Raw genomic sequence first — 21,466 nt, 5'->3', positions numbered from 1 at the left:
ATGTCGAGGAAACAAAGTGCAAGAGCAATAGAAGGGGACACTCGACATTGTACTCTGGCCTCTGGCACGTGTGCAGACAGACAGACAGACACACACACACACACACACACACACACACACACACACACGACATGTGACCTCTGCCAAGTACTTCCTTCTGATGGGTGGGGGTAGGGGTGTCAACAGCAGCAAGACAAGCAGCGTGTCTGTGGAGAAGCGTTCCAACAATGGCCCAGGCACTCCATGGCTGGTGCATCTGGACAGTGAGCACTCACGTCCACATGCGTTTTCACGTGGGCTGTAAGGTGAAGAGCAGAGTCCCTGAAGGCGTGGTGCATATGTTGGGTCTGGGCGGCAGGCAAGGGCCACAGGAACCAGGGCTCCCAGACAAGTCTCCGTCACTACACTCTGACTTCCCCTGCTGCATGGTCTGAGGCCTGGCAGAGGACCTTGCTTTAGATGCCACTGCAGGCGTGTCTCAGTGCTGTAGATCCCAAAGGACCACTGACTGCTGCAGAGCCTTGGCAGGGTCTTTAAAGCCACACAGGAGGTCTTTAAAGAACACAGGAATGCCAGACATGGTGGCGCAAACCTTTAATCCCACAGAAGTTGGAGGATCACTGTGAGTTCGAGGCCAGCCTGAGACTATTTGGTGAATTCCAGGTCAGCCTGGGCTAGAACGAGACCCTACTTTGAAAAAACAACAAAACAAAAGAATCAGCAGCAACTATTCTCCAGGGACTCTGTGGGGTAACCTGGTGTGGTAAGGAGCAGCCCAGCCATGACTCAGATGTGGAAAGGCCAAGGCCTAGGAAGGTTGGATGTGAAAGTCATCCAGGTGTGTAGATGTGGTGCCCTGCCCTGTCTCACAGACCAAGAACCGAGAGCTTCGGGGACTTCCTGAGAGGACTACTGGTAGACAGCCTGAAGGTTTCAGGGCCAGCTCCGGTTCCACAGGGCAGCACGGGGACTCCCAAACTCAGCCCTCCCAGCCTATGAGCAGTGCTAGGTATGGGGCCAAGCAGGACCCCGAGCCTCTTGTGGGGAGGACTTGCCCAGGGCAAGTGAGGCTACAAGGCAGGGCACAAGACCATAGCCATGACCAGCAGTTCCCAGAGTCTGAAGTGGTGCCCAGAGGACAACGAGGGCCTCAGGGTGAGAGGAGCATCCTGAAGGCCGGCAGCACAGGGCACCAGTAGAGGTCACGCTGGGTTCTCTCCCCTGTAGGATACTCAGCCTAACTGGGGAGATGGCTCAGGGGTTAAAGGCAAAGCCGATGGCCTGGGTTCGATTCCCCAGGACCCACGTAAAGCCACGTGCACAAAGTGGTACATGCAGGTAGAGTTAATCTGCGGTGGCAGGAGGCCTTGGTGTGCCCACGTGTACTCATGTGCTCTGTCTCTCTCTACTTCCCTCTCTTTCTTCTCACAAAGAAATAAAAATATTTTTAAGTCTCCAGGCAGAAGACAGCACTGGACATTCTTCCTGAACATCATTCCCGTCTCCTTTTTGTAGAGCACTTTAGACACATAGGGTTCTTTCTAACTTCAGTTTGAAATGCACAGCCCGGGGACTTGCTGCTACCTGCTCAGAACTGACATGTGTCAGGCTACAGCCCATGAAAAGGGAGGCCTGTCATATACTCCACCAATGGACAGTTACGATGTCCAACAACATGAGGTTCAGCCGCCCAACGAGGTCTTTGCCCCAAAACAAAGATGTCCCCCTCCTCCCACCTGTACTTCACAGCAGCTGTGTCCATGAGAGTCAACCTGGAAACAGCACATTCCTGACAGGAACTTTCTAGAACAATGGAAACCATCTCTCTTGAAGAGCCATTGGTGATATTGACATGCTCCCCTGGGCAGACCCCGAGATCTGTGCACTGGTTGTGAGGACAAAACCCCAGTGTCTTCTGAGGAGGTGACAGAGATGGCTACAGAATCCTCGGGGATCGCTACCCTGACATCACGCAGCGTGCTGTGAAATGAGAGATCCCGGGTCTAGCCTCTAGCGGCCAGCCGCTGCAGCAGGCTTGTTCTGGAGCTCCACCCAGTGGCCATCTGTGGACCTTCACTTTAGGTCACTAGGCAGGAAGGCCTAGGAGAGGCAATGTGGAGCCTAGGGTGTTTCCATGAGCAGGCCAAGGACCTCCCACAACTCCTTTCAGCAACGCACTTGCCAAAGACGAGAACTCAGAGCTCAGTGCACCAGTTATTCCTGAGCAGTCTAACACAACCACCCCATCTCCATTAGTATTCCAGGTCACAAGTGAGCGGCTCTGCACAGGGAAAGACTCTCACAAAGTACAAAATTTAAAACTAGGAACATGTTTCAAAGCATGAAGCTGCGTTCCTGCCCCACACGCACTCTGCACTCCTTACCAAATGTGAGGCGAAGCAATGAGGGGCAGGGTCTGCCACACAGGGCCCAGGACATGGCACAACTCCCAGAGGAAAGGTGACTCCATTACTGTCTGTTCTTTCCCTCCGCTATGGAGGCCAAGCAGCAGGAGGGAAAGTGGTGAGTGGGTTTGGTTTAAAACCCTCTTTCCTGAAAGGTCCCAGTCCCCGGGCCTCTCAGACCCTGGTATTCCTGCCAGCAGGAGGAAAAGCTCCATTTGCCCCAGAGGTAAGGCTGGCAGTTTGTGTGGAGAAGCTGGCACATATTGTAGCCAGGGTTGAAAGACACCCCTGTCACACCTGCTGTGGCCAGGACAAGGGCAAGAGCACCGCCACACAGCACCCCCACCACCACAGGCTTGCAAAACCGAGGATATGGGCTCCTTTCGCAGGGCCCCAGTGGCTTCTCAGCAAGAGGATGGCTTCATGCACCCCTCAGATGCCCTCTGTCATGCCTGAAGAGAAGACTGGCAGTCGTGGCCCTGCTAAGGAACCCTGGACAAGCTGCAGGCAGCCAGGGGTGCACGGAACCTTTCAGGCCTGCAAGTCCCTGACACGCACCCCCTTCGGTCTGTAGCACATGCAGATTCAAGTCTGAAATTCCTGCAGACTGGACAGAAGGAGAGAGCTTTCCTCTCTACAGTCACAGAGAACCATGCCCTAGCACAAGCACTCACACCAGCAGCACAGGAGGGCCCCAGCCACCACTGTCAGCCAACACAATGGAGGCACAGACGCAGCCCCAGCATAGCTCCCTGCAGCCAGCACCCCACAGCCAGCTCTTAGGGAGGGGCAGCAGGCCACAAGAATGGGCATGACATGGGTTTCTGTTTATTGAGGACTTGGCACTCTGTGACTAACATGGTGGCTTCATTCCCTTGCTTTTGATTTTTAAAAAATATTTATTAATTTACTTAGAGAGAGAGAATGAGAATGAGCATGGGCACGTCAGGGTCTCCAGCCACTGTAGACGAATCCCAGACACATGCTCCACATTGTGCATCTGGCTTATGTGGGTCCTGGGGAATTGAACCTGGGTCCTTTGGCTTTGCCAGCAAGTATCTTAACTGCTAAGCCACCCCTCCAGCTCAGCTTTTGGATTTTTTAAGGCAGAGTCTCATTCTAGCCCAGGTTGACCTAGAACTTACTCTGTAGCCCCAGGCTGGCTTCAAACTCAAGGGGATCCTCTAACTTCAGCCTCCTGAGTGCTGGGATTAAATGTGTGCACCACGATGCCCAGTCACTTGGAGATTTCTGATATCTGATTCTGGCTACACACTTAGTGCATCCACATCTCAGCCCATGACGAGGAAGGCAGACAGACAGTAGCTGCAAAATACTAGTCTCTCAAACATCCTTTTACTAAAAATGAGGGAATGGTGAAGGGGTCTGGTCTGGAAAGCACAGCTGGCTGTCCTGAGGCTCCAAGCTCAGAATGAGCTGATCAAAACTTGCATAGGGGAGCTGGGCGTGGTACTGCACGCCTTTAATCCTAGCACTCAGGAGGCAGAGGTAGGGGATCACTGTGAGTTCAAGGCTACTCTGAGACTACATAGTAAATTACAGGTAACCCCAGGACAGAGTGAGACCCTACCTCAAAAAACAAAACCTTGCATAGGGGCTGGATGTGATGGCCAAAGCCTTTAATCCCAGCACTCAGGAGGCAGAGGCAGGAGGATGCCATAAATTTGAGGCCACCCTGAGACTACATAATGAATTCCAGGTCAGCCTGGTCTAGTGTGAGTCCCTACCTCAAAAAACAAAAACAAACAAATAAAAACTTGCATAGGGGACTGGGAAGATAGCTCAGAGGATAAAGTACTTGCCTTGCAAGCACGAGGACCTGAGTTCTGTCCCAAGAACGCACATAAAATGCTGGACATGGAGGTGCACATGGCGCCTGTAATACCAGTGCTGGGGAGGCAGACAGGCAGGTCCCTAGGCCTCATGGCTAGCTAGGGTAGCACAATTGCTGAGCTCCAGGCAAATGAGAGATTTAAAAAGAGGTGAAGAGGTGAATGGCATTCCTGAAGATGATAATGAGGTTGCTCTCTGGCCTCCACATGCACACACATACCAATGAGAAAACACACACACACACACACACACACACACACACACACACACACACACACACTCACTCTCCCTCTCTTACCGTCTCATTGCTGAGACCAAACATAAGCAACTAACAGAAAGAAAGGGTTATTTGGACTTACACTTTCATCACGGCAGAGAAGGCATGGATCACAAGCAGGGAGAAAGCAGCAAGCTCCCCAAATGCTAAGTGGGCTGGATTAGTACGTGTCAAGGCCACCCCAGTGACACACTGCCTGTAGCAAGGCTCCACCTCCCAAAGGCCCCACCAGTGGGGACAAGGGCGAGCTAATTACAAACTTTACACTCAAACCACCACACATGCAAACAAACACACAGCACCCTGCTCAGACAGGCTCTCTAGGAAGAACCAGGGCTCCCCCGGGGGGACCAATGCATTCAGAGCTGGCTGGAACTTGCACTGTCCAGATCTGCAACATTAGAGAACATAGAAAAGCGACAATATGTGGAACCAAAAATCACTAATGAGTCCACAGTGATACCTACCAGAGCAGGCAGGAGAGGGATGAAAGAAAGTAGCAACAGAAGAAAAAAATCCCCAAAGCCCCCCAGAAGGGCTATGAGGTGCTCACTCTAAATTATCAGGGGAAATGTGGGCATGATGGCATATAACTGTGGAGCCCTGGCACTGGAGAGGCTGAGGCAGAAGAATTGCAAGATCCAGACAAGCCTAGAATATCCCGACTCAAGAAAAATCAAAACCAACCAATCAAAATATGACTAGTGGGGCTGGAGAGATTGCTTAATGGTTAAGGCACTTGCCTGCAAAGCCTAGGGACCCAGGTTCAACTCTCCAGACCCCACATAAGCCAGACACACAAAGTGACACAAGTGTGCAAGGTAAGGTCACACACGTGCACAAGGTGGCACACGCATCTGGAGTTCGACTATAGTGGCTGGAGGACCTGGTGTGCCAATTCTCTCTCTTTCTTGCTCTCTCATAGAAAAAAAAGGGGGGGGGGCAGGAGAGAAGGCTTAGCAGTTAAGGCACATGCCTGCAAAGCCTAAGGACCCAGGGTTGATTCTCCAGGTCCCATGTAAGCAAGATGCACATGGTGGCACATGCATCTGGAATTCATTTGCAGTGGCTGGAGGCCCTGGCGCACCCATTCTTTCTCTTTCTCTCTCTCTCTCTTGCTCTATCCCTCACCCCTCTCTCTGTCTCTAATAAGTAAATCTTAAACATTAAAAAAAAAAAAAAAAGACTACGGGGCTAGAGAGATGGTTTAGTGATTAAGGCACTTGCCTGTGAAGACTAAGGAACCAGGTTCGACTCCCCACTACCCATGTAAGTCAGATACACAAGGTGGCACATGTGTCTGGAGTTTGTTTGCAGTGGCTGGAGGCTTTTGCGTGCCCATTCTCCATCTGCCTCTCTCTGTCTCAAATAAAAAAAAAAATACATTAAGAAAAATGACTAGGTTAGGGCCTACGGCCATCACCGTGTAACCAGGTGATCACACTGTCATCATCTCTGGGACACAAACACAATACAATGTGGGTAGTGTCATTTCAGCAGTCCTTAGCTACCTGTGCCAGGGAGGTCCAGTCTTAAACACCCAGTAGGAGGAGCACAACTGGACAGACGCCAGCACACCCTCCGTACAGACTCCATGACTGTGCCAGGTGAGCCCTGTGTGTGTGGTGACTATAACAAAGGAGCACTGGCTATAGAGCCCCAGGATGCCTAACGTGAGCTGACAGCCCAAGCTGAGTCCACAATGGCTTCTAGTTCCCAGGCCTTATCCCAGACCCCACTGCCTGTGGTTTCTGTGTGTCCTTACATTACCACAGAGCCCTCCTTATCTACTGCTCCCCCTGTGAACCTGTTCCTCATGACAATCCACCCCACCCCAGCCTCCACATCTGAAGACCAGAAGTCACCAGAGTCGTTGGTTCCTTGCCTTGCCCAGTACAACTAGGCATGACAGGGGACTCCTCCCACACCGAAGTCACTGCACAGTCCACATCTGAGTCTCTTCCACCTGCCCGGCTGTCAGCCTGCCCTGTTGGCTAACTTTGCAAATCATCAACTTTCCAATCTGTGGGGTCAGAGTGAAATGGTACTAGGAAAGGTAAGAGGCCCGAGGAGAGGTGTTTTTGACCCCACTGAGAGTGGTGACATGCACACCGTTTCTCAAAAGAACCAGCATACGTGGGCAGGACTGTGACTACACAGACTTCTAAGGCTGGGAGCAGGATTTCAGGTCCAGTAAGTACAGACAGGAAAGAGCACAGTGCATCCTGGAGAGCGTGCTATCAGAACAAAGTGGGGGCTGCCCCACAGCTCCGACGTGGGTGCCCTTGCCTGGTCCCTTTACACCAACACTACAGCAGTTCCTAAATGAGCCACGTCAGCGCAGATCTCAAACAGAGCTGTGCTTAAGAACATATAAGATGTCTGCAGCGAAAGTCAGAAGGAAGGAACAAAAAGGCCATTACTGACATTGCATGAAGTGGCACAAATGCTCCCCAGGGCCTCTGGCTGCCCCATCTGCTTTCTGTCCCTTGCTCTGCCTTTTCTGAGTATCAGTGGACCTGTACAAGGAATGGCATTTTGCCTGGCTGCTCTCACTGGCATCAACCATGCAGCACACAGCATATCAGGGCTGCTTCCACCCCCGGCTATGTGAACAGAGCTGCTCGGGCACTCAAGTACAGGTCTGTGGAAGAAGGCGGGCGGGCCCTGGAGAGGCGGCGCAGCGCAGCACAGAGGACTGTGCTGATGGGGAAGCCGGGACAGTGCTGCTGCTGAGACTGCCATGCTGATGGCCATGTGCTCGCAGCGCAAGTGACACCAACAACGTGTTTGGGGAAATGGACAGGGAGAAAGACAGCCACCATTCTTATGGCAGCTGACAATGCCCTTCTCACATACCAGCCAAGGATGGGAAAGGAATAAATGTGGGAACAGGAAAGCCTGTATAGAACCAGTCCCCGGATGGAGGAACTGCATTCTGAGAGGTGGAGGGAAGGAAGTTGTGCCCCATCCAAGGCCCTTTCCCTCACTTACTTATGCAAGCCTTTGATGTCTTTTGCCTTGGCATCAAGGGCTCCTGGTGGGCAGCGGCTGTGGGCTGTGCAGGCCTCAGCACAGTGGCAGGAGATGTGGTCCCGGGACCACATCCTTCTGAATGCCATCACCCGGTCGGCTAGCATGGCAGATGGCCCAGGTGCAAGCAATGCTCAGGCAGGATATGATAGAGGCTGAAGGAGACCCTGTGGCTCCCAGGAAGGGGACACTGCATGTAGACAGGAGTCTGACAAAGATGTGGCTAAGGGCTGGACAATGTGAGTGTATCGGCATCACACAGGGGAGCCATAGCCACCGACTTTCCCGCATCGTACTTCTGGGGACATCAGCTTGCCTGAACCCCTGAGCACAGGTGCTCATTTTACAACAGGAAGCTGAGGCTGGGGAGATAAGAAGCGTGCCCTCCAGCTTCTCCCCAAAGCCCACACACAAATGAGCATGCAAGAGAAGAGCCACATCGCAGCTCTGCCCAGGGCCCATGTCTAGACACAGCCAGGCTCAGCTGCGGCCCTACAGGAAGTGGGTCACCATGGGGAGAATACCCGAGGGAGGGGTGGGGCAGCGAGGTCCATCTAGACGCTCTGTGCGCTCGTGCCGCGTCTGGATGGCCTTGGAGACGACAGGCAGCAGTAGCCCGTGCCCCTCCAGACCCAAAGTCCCCATCAGCGTGCACACACAGAGTGGAACCCTACTTAGTGCACACACAGCAGCTGAGGGCACACATTCGCAGTTTGTTTGGTCCAAGGAACAGCTGTGGTCAGGTGGAAAGCATGCAGAGTTCTCCTGAGGCGGCAGAGTCCTGGGGAGCACCATCTAGGCTTCACGTCCTCCATGAGCCCCAGTGCCTAACTTGTGAGACCCCAGGCAGACCGGCCCCTTCAAGCTGAGCCCTACGTCATGGAAGCTTGAAATGAGGCCATAGGGCGTTTGTGCCAATACCTGTCCCCATTGGCTCAGAGCAGCTGGACACCAAATACCTGACAGTGAGTGGCAGAAGATGGGCTCCAGGAGAAGAGGCACAGGGTCCATCCTTACAGCAGGGGACAGGTGTGACACATAGAGGACACCGCTTCAGAGCAGCATTCTGTCTGTTCACCTCCCCACCAGAAAATCTGAGTCTCAGAAGGGAGGGGAGGGGGCAGCATCTGCAGTGCCCTAGGAAGGCATGGGCACCTGCCAGTTGGACAAGGTCTGAGTGAGGCAAACCGAAGCTGGACAGTGAACACACAGGCCTCCCACCCCAGATGTTCTGATCAGAAGCCCATCTCACCAGAAAGGCCTGAGAACAAGGGGACATGCTGAATGCCAAAAGTCACTCACTCAGCCAGGATGGGTGACAGGGACCATTCTCAGTGGGGCTCCTATCAAACGCGACTAGAGATTTTTGGGTCAAGTATGAGAAAAACCAGCAGTTGGCCAAAGCAGGTGGACAGCAGTTCTTTGTGGCCCCGCCAGCCTTAGAGAGTGTGAACTGCACCCTACCATGCCTGTGACTAGGGAAGGGGATCCACAGGAGGCTGGTGCAGCAATATGACAATAGATGAGGGCTGCCTTTACCTCTCCCAGCCCCAGTAGGTGGGACAGTGACATGAAGGGCTTAGTGACTGTCCTGGAGGAGGAAGGCAAATGGGATGAGCCCCCCAGCCATCAGAGCCCACTGACTCCTCTCTCACGAGAATCAGAACACTGGGCTCCAAAGCTGCACACTGCCTGGGTTACTTTGGCACCCGGGGCAGTCAGCATTTGGCACCAAGGTTGCAAGTGGATGTGCAGAGCCCAGGTCCATATGTTTAGTGGTCTTCTAACACCCGCTCAGCTTGACAGCAGTGGACCACTTAGAGGCCTCCCAGGGGCCTGAGCAAAGTGCCTGGAGCAGCTCTCCTGGTGGATTCAGGAAGCAAAGACAGTGCCTGTCGTCAGCACCACGGGGCAGCTCCAGGGCAGCGCCTATGTCCTCTTGTGGTTTTCCTGATGCCACTGGTAGCCAGCCAGGCTGGGTGCCACATAAACAGCCTCAAAATGAAGCAAGTTGCACAGGGCAACTTGAACACCATGGGCAGGGACATAGAGACCAGCACAGTTCAAGTTTTTAGCAGGGTGTGCCCTCAGGAAAAGCCAGAAGAAGGGAGCTTCCTTGAAGCACTTCCAAGACTATCTTCCTCCATGAGCCGGGGCTTTCCCTTTCAAACTTGGGGCCTCTGCCCAGGACTCCTCCTAGTGAGCTCTGTAGGCGCCTGGGCAGGGCCAGATGAAGAGGACTCTGGAGGCTACTATTCCATGGAAGACACCTCCTCGTGCAATTCCACTGCACACAACCCCAGGGCAAGGCTATAGCTGTTGGGTGCAGGGTGGTGCGGGGACACCCAGTGTCCCCTGGTACCCAGGCCAAAGCATCCACTGTCCTGGCTCACTGCATGTCAGGACAGGGCTGAAACCCCACGTGACAGGCTGTGCAGCTAGGGTAGGGAGGTGTCGCTCCAGACCACTGGCTCGCACAGGTCCTGAGCACTTCTCTTCACTGGGAGGGGTTTCAGCTCCTATTTTAAGCTGCAACCACCCCTGCCTTCTGGGAGGGGCTGTCTGCCAGCGAGCGGCCAGCATACGTCTGCAGGAAAGCCCTCTGACACACACATCACTCCTCCACCTCCAGCATAGGTTGATTTGAATGCTTCTGGGTTATAAGACCAAACCATAGGCTGCTTAAACGGGGTGTGTGGTTTGGGCGACAGAAGGCTGATTTCCGTTTTCCCTCATCAACGTGGGTGTCTGTGCCAGCCTGTCTTTGTGAGCAGATCAACAGAGGGAGGCCAAATGAGCAGAACATACTCCGACCTCATGGCTGCCCCCCACCGCTGACGGAAGCCCATGCGGACCCCAGACCCTGGCACAGGTGAGCTCTGTCACATCCCGCCCCGAGTGCCGGGTGGGCCGCTGCCTCTGACTAGCAGGGGGCGGAAGCGAGGAGGGCACTGGCGGCTGGGGAAGCTTCTTACTGAACAGCAGGGTTTGTTTCTTTATACTATAGGTTGGTTCCACCAAATAAAAGAAAATTCTAGCCTTTAGCAAGGTGATCACCAAACAGATGCCCAGATTCTTCCTTAAAGGAAAGATCACTTCCCAGAGTGGAGGGAAAAGGTCCGTGGAGGGTTAGAAAATATGGCCAGTGTTGATGGGCTGCTAGACAGATCACTGCTGGTAGATTTTCTTCACAGGACCAAAGTGGGGAGGGGCTGGTCTGGCAGAATACAATGAACAGCTTTTATAGCAGGCACATCTGGAATGCACACATTTACATGGGGCATGAAGCCTGAAAAGTGGGGAGGGGCTGGTCTGGCAGAATACAATGAACAGTTTTTATAGCAGGCACATCTGGAATGTGTGCATTTGCAAGGGGCATGAAGCCTGAAAATTAAGCCTTTTGGTTGACGGTGGCAGGGCAGGGCGAAAGCCCAGACATTACCTTCCTACTTGGAGAGCAGTAGTGGGCAGGGCCAGGGAGGGAGCCCTAGGGAACTGGGGGCAAACTTCCTGAGGCAAAGCAGGCTGGCCGTCTCCACCTCCACACAAGGCAGGCTTTGTACTCAGCTGGCCAGTAGGACGCTCCTGAAACGCATCCCAAGACCAGGCCAAGACAGTGCAGTGCCAGCCAGCTGTGTGCCTCCATGAAGACACACCAGATGTGGCTCAGGATGCCTTGACGCCTCCAGGGCTGGGTAGCTGGTGTCAGACTATAGTTTGTGAGGTGGAAACCCGCATAGCCTCCTTCTAAGTGCAAGGGGGATGCCCAGCTATATGGAGCTGATGGCTGGCTGGGACCCCACGGCCTACATCTGCTCCTCCTGAAGCAGCCAGAAGACCTAGGCTGAGGCCAAGATGTGAATGCAGCCTTTGTCCTTCTGAAAAGGAGCTAGGCGCACTATTCCACTGCCCTCGTGGCTCTCTTCTTGGGCTTCCTTCACACTGGCTTACATAGGCCACCATCAAGGCCAGAAGACCCAGAGGACCCTGGAGCAAGGCCAGCAGGAGGGCAGGGCCTGTAGGGACCAGAGGCAAGCTGCTGGGAGAGCCCTTTGGACAGAGCAGCTCGTATCAGAGACAGCACCTCTCCTTGCTTTCCAACGCCATGACCTTTGCAGCACACGTCAGCTTCCTGTGCTACCCTCCCTTGGGGTCACTACTGGAGTGCCAGGAATGCACAAAGAGGGAAGCAAAGGGTCAGAGCAGGTGGCTGCACCAAGATGCCTCCTTGGCAAGTGTGCGCAACCTTATAGAACCAAGAGTGGACGAGGGTCTTGAGACCCACCGGCAGTCACAACATACGAAACGTCCATCAGTCCTGATTAACTGTGACTTCACAGTTCAGCTCTGTTCTCCCTCTAGGTTGCCCCACAGGACAGGTCCACCTCCTTACTACTTGTCATCAGTGGTGTGTCCCTGCTCCAGGACTCTCCAGTCACACTCCCAGCCCCAGACTTCACGCAGATTCCTCTGTAACAGCTCTGAGTTGCTGCCTAAGCAGCAGGACAGTTGTTGGGGGTATGAAAGTGTGGACTGCACACGACGACAGGATGGTGTCAAGTCAAGTGAGCAGGCGCAGCAGTAATCGGGAGCCCCAGGCACCTGCTCTGTAGCCCCCCCAGGCTCAGCCTCACAGACAAGGCAGGGCTAGACAGAGTGACAGGAGCCCCATAAAGGCAAAGCATCACCCCCAGACCCAGGTCTCCGCCCTCTCCCAGTCCATCCCTGCTCTCTCATCTGTACTGCTAGTGGAGAAGGGCGCTAGGAAAATAACAAAGAGAGTACCCATTATCCTAATTCTTGGCACCCAGCTGCTAGGGAAAGAAACCTGTTGGGATTTTTGGAAGGGTTAGGGAACTCTCGTGGAGGCCCAGCACCTTGGTCTGTCTGTATAGGAGGGCTCATCCTTCTTGTCCACAAGCCCATTGAAGGGAGAATAGTATGTCCATGAAGGCTGTAGGAAGCCAGTCCAGTGGTGCCCATCTGGACACTCCACAGTACCCAGGGACCAGAAGGAGTGCCACAGCTCCTAAAGATGGTGAACACTTACACATGGCTATGTGTCAGTGTATGCACATTTACATGGTTTTGTTATTTATATATACATGTGCATGTTGGTGTGTATAAGACACACACACCTTCTTTAGAAGATCTGAGAGCCGGGCGTGGTGGTGCATGCCTTTAATCCCAGTACTCGGGAAGCAGAGATAGGAGGATTGCCAAGAGTTTGAGGCCACCTTGACACTACATAGTGAATTCCAGGTCCTTCTGAGCTAGAGTGAAACCCTACCTAAAAAATAAAAATAAAAAAAAAGATCTGAGAAAAGCAAAATGAAAGCTGCTTTTACCCTTATGCTCTGAGGACATTTTCCTGATACCTGGAGCAGGCATGGGTATGGAGCACCTTGGACACCAGGGGAGGGCAGGAGAAAGGAGCTGCCTGGGCACCTCTATGTGAACAGTTGGCCTTTGCTACCCACCATGACATCAAAGGCTTCCTACACTGCCTTCCCAGACCCATGGCCGGAGCCAGAGGCTGGTGATCCCTGCTGGCCTTACACACCACCTTGATATCAATTGAAGCTCACCTCAGAGGTGGCACCTTTGTACTCAGCTGGCCAAAGATGCCAGGCCATGGATGTGGGGTGGACACAATGACTCACCAGTGGCTGGCCCCAGTCTGAAGGCTTGTGAGACTGCAATGGAAGCATTTATAAAGCCAAGGCCAGCGGTGCTAAGACCCAAGTCCTGCCATGGGGAGAAAGCAGCTGAGGAGCCAAGGGAGGCAGGGCCTGCGGAGCAGGGGGTCCTGCAAGGGAGCCGTGTCCCAGAGCAGCCGGCGCTGTCTGCACACTGCTGCGACACTCAGCCTGCCTTCACTGCCGTCACGCAGACACGCTCACAAGCCTCCTCTGCCCTCTGGCAGTGGAAATCACAAAGCTGGCAAAGAGTCGGACACAGACAGCCGGAGAACTGTGGAGGTGGGGGAGAGCTAACAGACATCCTCATGTGCCTTGTGCCCCTGCCCAGGTGTGCTGAGGAGGCCACATGTGCACAAGGACTCCCTGCACCCCATCACCTCACAGATTTGTCACTTTTGCACAGAACAGTTCATGAACCCTGCTGTTGAAGAAGCCGTGAGAGTGAACACTCAGAAATGGCTGAACACCCGTGGGGAAAGGGAGCCAGGGCCGCCCACTCACTCTCCCCTCCTAACTGGGAAAGAAACGCTGGTAAGTGAGGGGCCATGCTTCCAGGAACCGTGCTAGAGTGCTATTTACAGAGTGAAGACTAAGAGCTGGTGAACCAAACACAGCATTCTCAGACACTGGCTTTGGGGAGTTCCCAGGGGACAGACTGACCTTGGCAGCCCTTCTGCAGGTCTCAGAAGGGTCCTACAACCCCTGATTCTCAGCTTGAAACACTGCCATGGGATGTCTGACCCTCTTCCAGGACATCTTATGCTTGGTAAGAATTCTAGCTCTGAAGAGTTAAATGCAGACTGTGGTGGGAAACAGGGTGGCACGGCTGTCCTGGAAGACACTGCCACCTCAGATGACCCTAGAGCTAGCCATGCCACTCTCAGGCCCAGAGTGGCCCAGAGAAAAGAACGTGTCTGTATAAGGACCTGCATGTTTATGTGTCTGAGGACAGCAGCACTGCGGCAGAGACGCAAATGTGGCGCACCCATGTAGTCTCATGCTGTGTGGTCTTAGTGACAGGAAGCAATGGCCACTGGGGCAGATGATGACCACTGGGATACATGATGCCAGGGAGACAGGTGCAAAAGAGAGACAGATCCAAAGTCTCCACATACACAGACCCACTAGTCTAGAAGTGTCAAAACTGAGGGAAAGAAAGTAAACAAATGGCAGCCAGGTCTAGGCGCCAAGAGTGGTAGTGAGGCAGCTGTGTCACAGGCCAGATTCTCTGTGGTGTTTGCCAAGAAAAGTAAGTGTCACTATTTGTAGATTCTTTAAAATAACCATAAAAAGAAGTTTAAGTTCTCAGCCAAGCCAGGTTCAGGTCTTGATGGAAGTGTTAACTACCGACTGTCCGAGATCGAGCTGCTTCATCTTAGCCAGTGTAAAGCAGGTTGTGGCTGTGTACCTGCCACAGGTGGAAACTGGCATTCAAGTGGATTGTTAGACATGGAATGCTCCAGAGAGCCCTATCCCCCAGCACAACCTCAACGGCAAGGGCTGCGGGGATGGCTCAGTGGACAAAGGGCTTGCTGTGCAAGCGTGAGGACCTGAGTTCAACCCCCGGAGCCCATGTGAAGGTAGAGGGGGGCCGTGCACTGGAGTGGCAGGGACAAGATGACCCCAGGGCTTGCTGTCCTGATAGACCAGCCCAAGTGTTGAGCTGCAGGTCCAATAAGAGAGCCTATCTCAAAAACTAAAGGTGAAGAGTGACTGAGGAAGATACCCAACATCAACCCTGTCTTACACACACACAGAAAATGAGCAATGAGGAGTGGGCTGCAGAAGATTCTGCGGTGGAGCCTTCTGTGTCATTGTCATACGGAAAGTGGCAGTGAAGGGGGCACAGGGTCTTGTGGGCAGAAAAGGCACTGACTGGCCAGGACTGGCAGAATGAGACCCTGGACTCCCAAGCAGAGCTAGGCCCTCCTGAGCTCAACAAATGCAAGACTGCAGGGTAGCAGGGCACTAAGATGTGGCAGAGCAGCTTGGACCGCACGGGGCGGCCCCTTCAGTCTGCACAGCACTTGCATTTATGATTTCCACCATCCCTAGAGGGACAAAAGCCCAGGACAACACTATGTTGAAGTATTTGACTGGGTACAGCACCAAGGTGGCCGGAAGCAGAACTCTCAAGTATGGCTGTGTGGTACCTGTGCCGGGTCAGAACACTGGGACCCACGAGGAGAACAAGAGGACGCTGCAGCTAGAACTCCACCCTGGGCAGCAGCGCACAGATCCCAGAAGCAGCTGGGGATGGAAGCAGTCACTAGTCTGTGCTCAGGGCCAACCTCACACCCTGCTCTCCTCAACCAGCTGGGAAGCAGAGCAGAGCTGAGGCCAAATCAGAGCAGAACTGACCACAATGAGCCAGGAGGCGACAGCCGTCCATAGACTGTCGCCTGTCAACACCGCATGCATGCCAGGTGCTGAGCAGTGCAGAGACCAACGTCCACACAGCAGTGCCGTTTCCTGACTCGGTCGGCACTAAGAAGGCTACTTCCTGCCTGTGACACAGATTCCAAATTGCTTCCTCCCAGGCTGATCATGGCTCTTCATTTCCACGCGGCCAGGTCCTTAAACACCGGCAGATGGAAACCATCGCAATTCACCTCTGTGTCTTCAGGCTGCAAGACACCCACCCCTGCAAGTGTGTGGGCCAGTGCAGCAGAGGCACCACAGACGGCCGGAACACCACGACCGGCTCACCAAGGCTGGCCCAACATGTCAGCATCGGGTCCTGGAGCAGGCATCTTTCTGCTACTCTCGGGATCCACAGCCCTCCTCCCTTGTTCTAAAAAGTGACAAGGTAAGTGACAAAGATGACTCCAGAACCAGTGAGACCCATGGACAGGCAGAGGGGCTACCCCTGGACTCCCTCTTCTGCAACGGTGTGTCTTGTTATGTGCTAAAAATCAGTCTCTAAATATTTAAAAGAAAACTAGGGAGAGGGGAGAGTGTAGACGCTCAGGGGGTGAAGTGCTTGCCATTACAAGCTCAAGGACCTGAGTTCAGATCCCAGCACCTACGTAACAGCCTGGCATGGTAGTATACACTTATAATTTCAGAATTGGGGAGCTGTGGACAGGAGGATCTCTGGGGCTTGTTGGCAAGCTAGTGTAGCCAAAACAGCAAACTCCAGGTTCAGAGAGACCCTGAATCAAAAATAAAGTGGATAGCAACTGAGAAAGATATCAGATGTTTAACTCTGACCTCTACATGCACACACATATGTGCCCATGTATTCACAATACATGCAAAATAAATTTTAATATGACCAGATGCAAGGCATTCCATGATCAGACCTCTATCAACAGCCCTAGGCCTGCAAGCAACTCTCTCAGTGCCTGAATGGATGGCCACACCAAGCCACAGTCACTGGGGAATGGCCAGGAGCCTCATGCCCTAGCACTGGGGAGCCCCAGGTGCTCAAAGAAGCAAAAACAAATTTACCCTGGAGCAAGTGTTGTCATTTATAAGTCACTGCTAAACCCAAGCTGAAGGTGTGACACCCAATGGCCCTGTTCAGATTGAATTCCTATAGAAATAAAAAATCCAGGCTGGAGAGATGACTTAACAATTTAAGGAACTTGCTGGCAAAGCCAAAGAACCGAGGTTTGATTCTCCAGCACCCACATAAAGACAGATGCATAAGATAGTGTGCATGCATTTGGAGTTTGTTTGCAGTGACTAGAGACCCTGGCACACCCATTTTCTCGCCCTCTCTCAAATAAACAAAATGTTTTTTAAAGGCTGGAGAGATGGCTTAACAGGTAAGGCACTTGTCTGCAAAGTCAAAGGACCCAGGTAAGCCAGAAGAACAAGGTGGTGCATGCATCTGGAGTTCCTTTGCAGTAGCTGGAGGCTCTGGTGTGCCCATTCTCTGTCTCTCAAATAAATACATAAAAGTAAAATATATTGGAAAAAAAAAAGAAAATCCACTGGAAGACATCAAGGAATGAGACCCATGAAAATGCCAGGTTTCTAAAAAGCGAGAGCAGAGCATTTAAGAGTAAGAAACACAGAGCTTCAATTTAAAGCCCGGGAGGATGGTTTTAGGAGCCCACTGGGAGGAGAAGACGGGGCTGAGTTGGCGTCAGTGAGGAAGCCTGGCGCTGCATCGGCCAAAGCCTGAGAACACAGGGAGCAAGGCAGGGGAGCTTCTGTAGGCAAGAAGGCCAAGAAATTCTCTAGCTGCTGAGAAACTGAGTCCCATGGGAGACAAGCAAGCTGTACTAGAGCACTAACCCCATGAAACCCGTTTTCAGTGAAGCAGACAAGGTTTTATCACCGACAAACGCTTCAAGGTTTTCGCTGAGGAAAAGCCCGTGAATGCACTCGAGGCAGAGGAAAATTAGAACTGAAGAAGGAATGTGATGGGGGTGCTCATGTGGGCAGCTTTCATTCAACCCTAACCTACAAAGCACTGAGGAGCTGTGGGTGGAGGACACAGGGAGAGGCGGTACCTGGCTGAAGACTGTGCAGAAGAGAAGCTAGCAACCACTGCCAGACAGCCTGATGGGCACTGCTTAGTCCACAGGATACTGGGAAGCCACATCAGGTGGGAGACACCCATGTGCGGGTTCAGGAAAAGTGGTATGACAACTAAGAAAGCCAAGGGCGATCTCAGCATGCATTTAACATCCATCTATAAACAAGCAAGTACTTTTCCAAGTGCACGGCTGAGTGTTGAGAACACAGGAAGAAGGCTACTTCAGAGTCACATGTCGGCAATCTGTGGGCACACTGTACACCTGGTAGCCCGGGCTAACCCCCCCCCCCCCACACACACACGTATTCCTCACGTATGGTGCTGAGCTCATCCAGACCTGTCGATCCGCCTTTGGAGAAAACTGGCTGTGGAGCCAGGCCGGCCTTTAGGCATTCCATTAAAATTATGGTTCCAATTTTATTGCCTTCAATTTCCTTTAAACAAACAGCAATATGATTTCCTAGCCTCCAGTACTATTTAGCTAAAATTGAAAGGGAAGACAGGGCCGTTTGTATGGAAACAAAATTATTTCAGTGACCAAAGATGGGCTGGCAGAGTACTGAGTCTGTCAGCACCGTTATTTAAAGCCCTACCCAGGAATTTACAGCTCTCCACTATAAAGCAATTCCCGGTTGAGTGGGCAGGGGACTTGATTGTCCCAGGAACCCAGCATCTACAACAGCCCTCCCCTGTCTCTAGAAAGAGGTCACTATGGAGGACAAGACTGCCAGTGTCCCAGAATCTCTCAGGGTAGAATGCCAGATTTCAAATGCAAACACATGCCCTGCCCCTAAGCAGCAGGGATCTGGGCAATTCAGTATGGGACCAGAAGACAGGAAGCACTGGTGACTCAGAACCCAGCTCCAGAAAGCCCAGTCTCAGGAAAGTGCACTCTGAGGGAGACAGGCCACCGCCAAAGCCAAGCACAGGGGCTCTTGACACTTGTTCTGATTCACGTAGATAGGGCTGTGCTCAAAGGCTGCTGTTAGCTGCTGAACAGATTCAGATGAGGTCCTACTGGGCAAGTGGCATGAATGGCAGAGGCTGCTCTCTCTCTCTCTCATAGAACCAGGAGGGAGGACCATTGAATATGCTCCACCATCAGGACTGGACCCATAAGCACTGCTGAGCAAGCTTTCCCTGCACCGAGGCTGGGCAAACACTGTCCCCTGGGTCCTTCACTAAGCCCTGTGACCACATGGCATGTGCTTCTGTCGCAGGTCCAACAGCTCCCCTGAAGATGGACCCTCACAACATGTCCTGGATCCACTACCCAAGCCACATGTCCCCCGCAGTGGAGGACGTGATCGCCTCACAGAGTGTCATCTCAAGGTGTGTGCATGTGTATGTCGCCCTGTGCGTCCCGCTGAGCCTGGTGACTGGGATCTTCAACCTGACCGTGTTCATCCGGGGCCACGCCAGACTGGGGTTGTTGGACATGTTGCTCGCAGGCCTCACGGTCACTAGCATCCTGGTGACACTACTATCCCTCAGTGTCGCCAGCCGACCCGACTACATGCTCACGACCAACCTGGGCTGCGGGGTGCTCTCCTTCCTCTCCAACGTCTGCTACTTCATGGCTCAGTACCTGCAGGGGGTCACACTAATTCCATCTTTCCTGCCAGGCTCTGCGGGCTGTCTGCTCTGGGCAAGGCCTGCAGCCAGCCTGGCTGCTATTGGGGGCTGTGCTGTCTGTAGCTCACTGATCGTGGTGTCCCTGCTGGGCACGTTCAGGGAGCCGTACAAAACCACTCTGTGTCAGGCTGACCCGCTGACTGCCTGGCCCGAATATGAAATCGTGAAGTTCAGCCTGGGCTTTGCACTCGCTCTGGTCCTTCAGCTGCTTTTCCTTCTCCTGTGCACCACCCAGCTGGCCTGGCGGGCAACTCCAGAACAGAGGAATGCGTCCTCTGAGCGCCGGGTGGTGCTGGCTGTGGCTCTCAACATGTTTACCTGCCGACTCTTCTACAATGTGGCACTCCTACAGAGGGCCAGGCTGAAGTTGCAGAGGGACGTGGGCTCCCCAAGGGATGAGCTGGTCATGAACCTTGCAGAACTGGCCCTGTCTGGGGAGAGCTGTGTTAACTCTGTGGTCACACTCCTCCTCCATGTGCCCTGCAAGCTAGCACTTCTGGGCCTTGTGGGGCGCCTCACCCGGAGGTGCAGGAGGGGGTCTGACAATAGCATCTCCTTGAGCAGAGTGGAGGGTTAAGGCCGGCTTGATGCTGGTACAGATGTGTGCTGCTCCTCCTCTTGCTGTTTAGACCGTCCATTTGCCGTCACGCAGACCCTCCATGGACTGAGCATGGTGCTTACTGAACACTGGCTTCCTGCCGGTCCTCTCAGCCTAGGCAAAGCTTGCTGGTTTTGTGGCCCAAACCAACAATCTCATCCAAAGGGACCTTCAGGAGCAGGAGGCAGTAACAGGGCACAGAAGCTGGCCAGGCCCCTTGAACTGATGGAAGGTGTCCTGACGACAATGGCTCTGTGAGCAGTTTGCCTGCTGGACTGCCGTTATTTCATCTAGGCCCCAGCCCAATGACTGCATCGCTGCACCTTGTAAATAAACACGGTATTCATCTAACTTTGTTGTTGTTATGTTTGTTGTGAGACAGTCTCACCACAGCCCAAGTTGTCCTAGAAATTGGCCTTCTGTGTGCTGGGATCATAGCATGTGCCATAGCATGTGACTTTTTTTTTTTTTTTTTAACATATGTATTGTGTAGGCAAAGATTGTGGACATGTGTATGGAGGCCAGAGGTTGGTATCAGATGCCCTCTTCATTGCTCTCCACCACATTTATTGAGACAGCATCTCTCATTGAACTCACAGCTTGCTGACTTGGCAAGCCCCAGGAATGCACCTTTCCATACTTCCTCGGCACTGGGACTAGAGGTGCATGCCACCACACCAAGCACTTATAGGTGCTACGGGGTCTTGGTTGGGCTGCAAGCATTTTATCCACTGAGCCATTTCCCCAGTTCCTGGTCACCTCTGGCTACTTGTAACTAATTCTATGGCTATGTTACATTCTGTCTCAGTGCAGTTGGTGCTGGCTTGCCTTCAAATGCTGGAGACTGGGCAATGGAACTCCTGAATGTTTATCTTTAATAGTCTGCCATTGCCACTAGAGCATGGAGACAGTGACCTGCAAGAGAAAAAGTACTCACATAGCTAGCTTAAATGCTGTGACAGTGGTGTCAAGAGATGTTTTGTTCCACTGAGAACCAGTGAGGGCCTGTACCTAGGTGACATAGCAGCCATGGAGCACTGGAATTCAAGCTACAGAAATAAAACACAGTCATTTACTCTGCTCCAGAGGCCCCCACTAGTCATTATTACTAGATTCTTACACAGCTCTTCTTGGTGCAATAGAGAAAAGACACACACTACATCTACATGGCTTTTTTGCTTTTTAGTACTAGGGATGGAATCCAGCAATCATGCCACTGAGCTATGCCCCCAGCCCCTCACTGGGGGATTCTAGGCAGGAGCTCTACCACTGAGCCACACCCCAGCCCCTCACTGGGAGATTCTAGGCAGGAGCTCTACCACTGGACCACGCCCCCAGCCCCTCACTGGGGATTCTAGGCAGGAGCTCTACCACTGAGCCACACCCCAGCCCCTCACTGGGAGATTCTAGGCAGGAGCTCTACCACTGGACCACGCCCCCAGCCCCTCACTGGGGGATTCTAGGCAGGAG

The 21,466-nt window shown here is 53.0% G+C and overlaps 2 protein-coding genes across 5 annotated transcripts in view; one reads left to right on the top strand and one right to left on the bottom strand.

Annotated features, from left to right (window-relative positions):
- Positions 1-21,466, bottom strand: part of C2H7orf50 (chromosome 2 C7orf50 homolog) — a 121,780-nt gene that overhangs the window by 42,172 nt on the left and 58,142 nt on the right. The window lies entirely within an intron of this gene.
- Positions 10,145-20,347, top strand: LOC105944614. 4 transcript variants are annotated; one of them, XM_045144145.1, is made up of 3 exons: positions 10,145-10,441; positions 15,812-16,080; positions 18,984-20,347. In XM_045144145.1, exon 3 carries the CDS (start codon positions 19,004-19,006, stop codon positions 19,973-19,975), a length of 972 nt encoding a protein of 323 aa, XP_045000080.1. In that variant the 5' UTR covers positions 10,145-10,441; positions 15,812-16,080; positions 18,984-19,003; the 3' UTR covers positions 19,976-20,347. The 4 variants fall into 4 exon arrangements, with proteins under 4 accessions (XP_045000080.1, XP_012806027.2, XP_045000079.1 ...); XM_045144144.1 differs by lacking the exon at positions 15,812-16,080 and adding an exon at positions 13,675-13,802 and having other exon boundaries at positions 10,403-10,441; XM_045144146.1 differs by having other exon boundaries at positions 10,421-10,441; positions 15,845-16,080.

The sequence above is a fragment of the Jaculus jaculus genome, chromosome 2 (genome assembly GCF_020740685.1).
Source record: "Jaculus jaculus isolate mJacJac1 chromosome 2, mJacJac1.mat.Y.cur, whole genome shotgun sequence".
NCBI lineage: Eukaryota > Metazoa > Chordata > Mammalia > Rodentia > Dipodidae > Jaculus > Jaculus jaculus.
This window is presented reverse-complemented; position numbering and strand designations above follow the sequence as displayed.

Bases quoted from the DNA above. Each gene is read 5' to 3' on its own strand.
- LOC105944614 (XM_045144144.1), top strand. From the start codon at position 13,727: ATGGCTGAACACCCGTGGGGAAAGGGAGCCAGGGCCGCCCACTCACTC. The intron at 13,803-18,983 runs GTAAGTGAGGGG...CTTCTGTCGCAG, and splicing joins TAACTGGGAAAGAAACGCTG to GTCCAACAGCTCCCCTGAAG.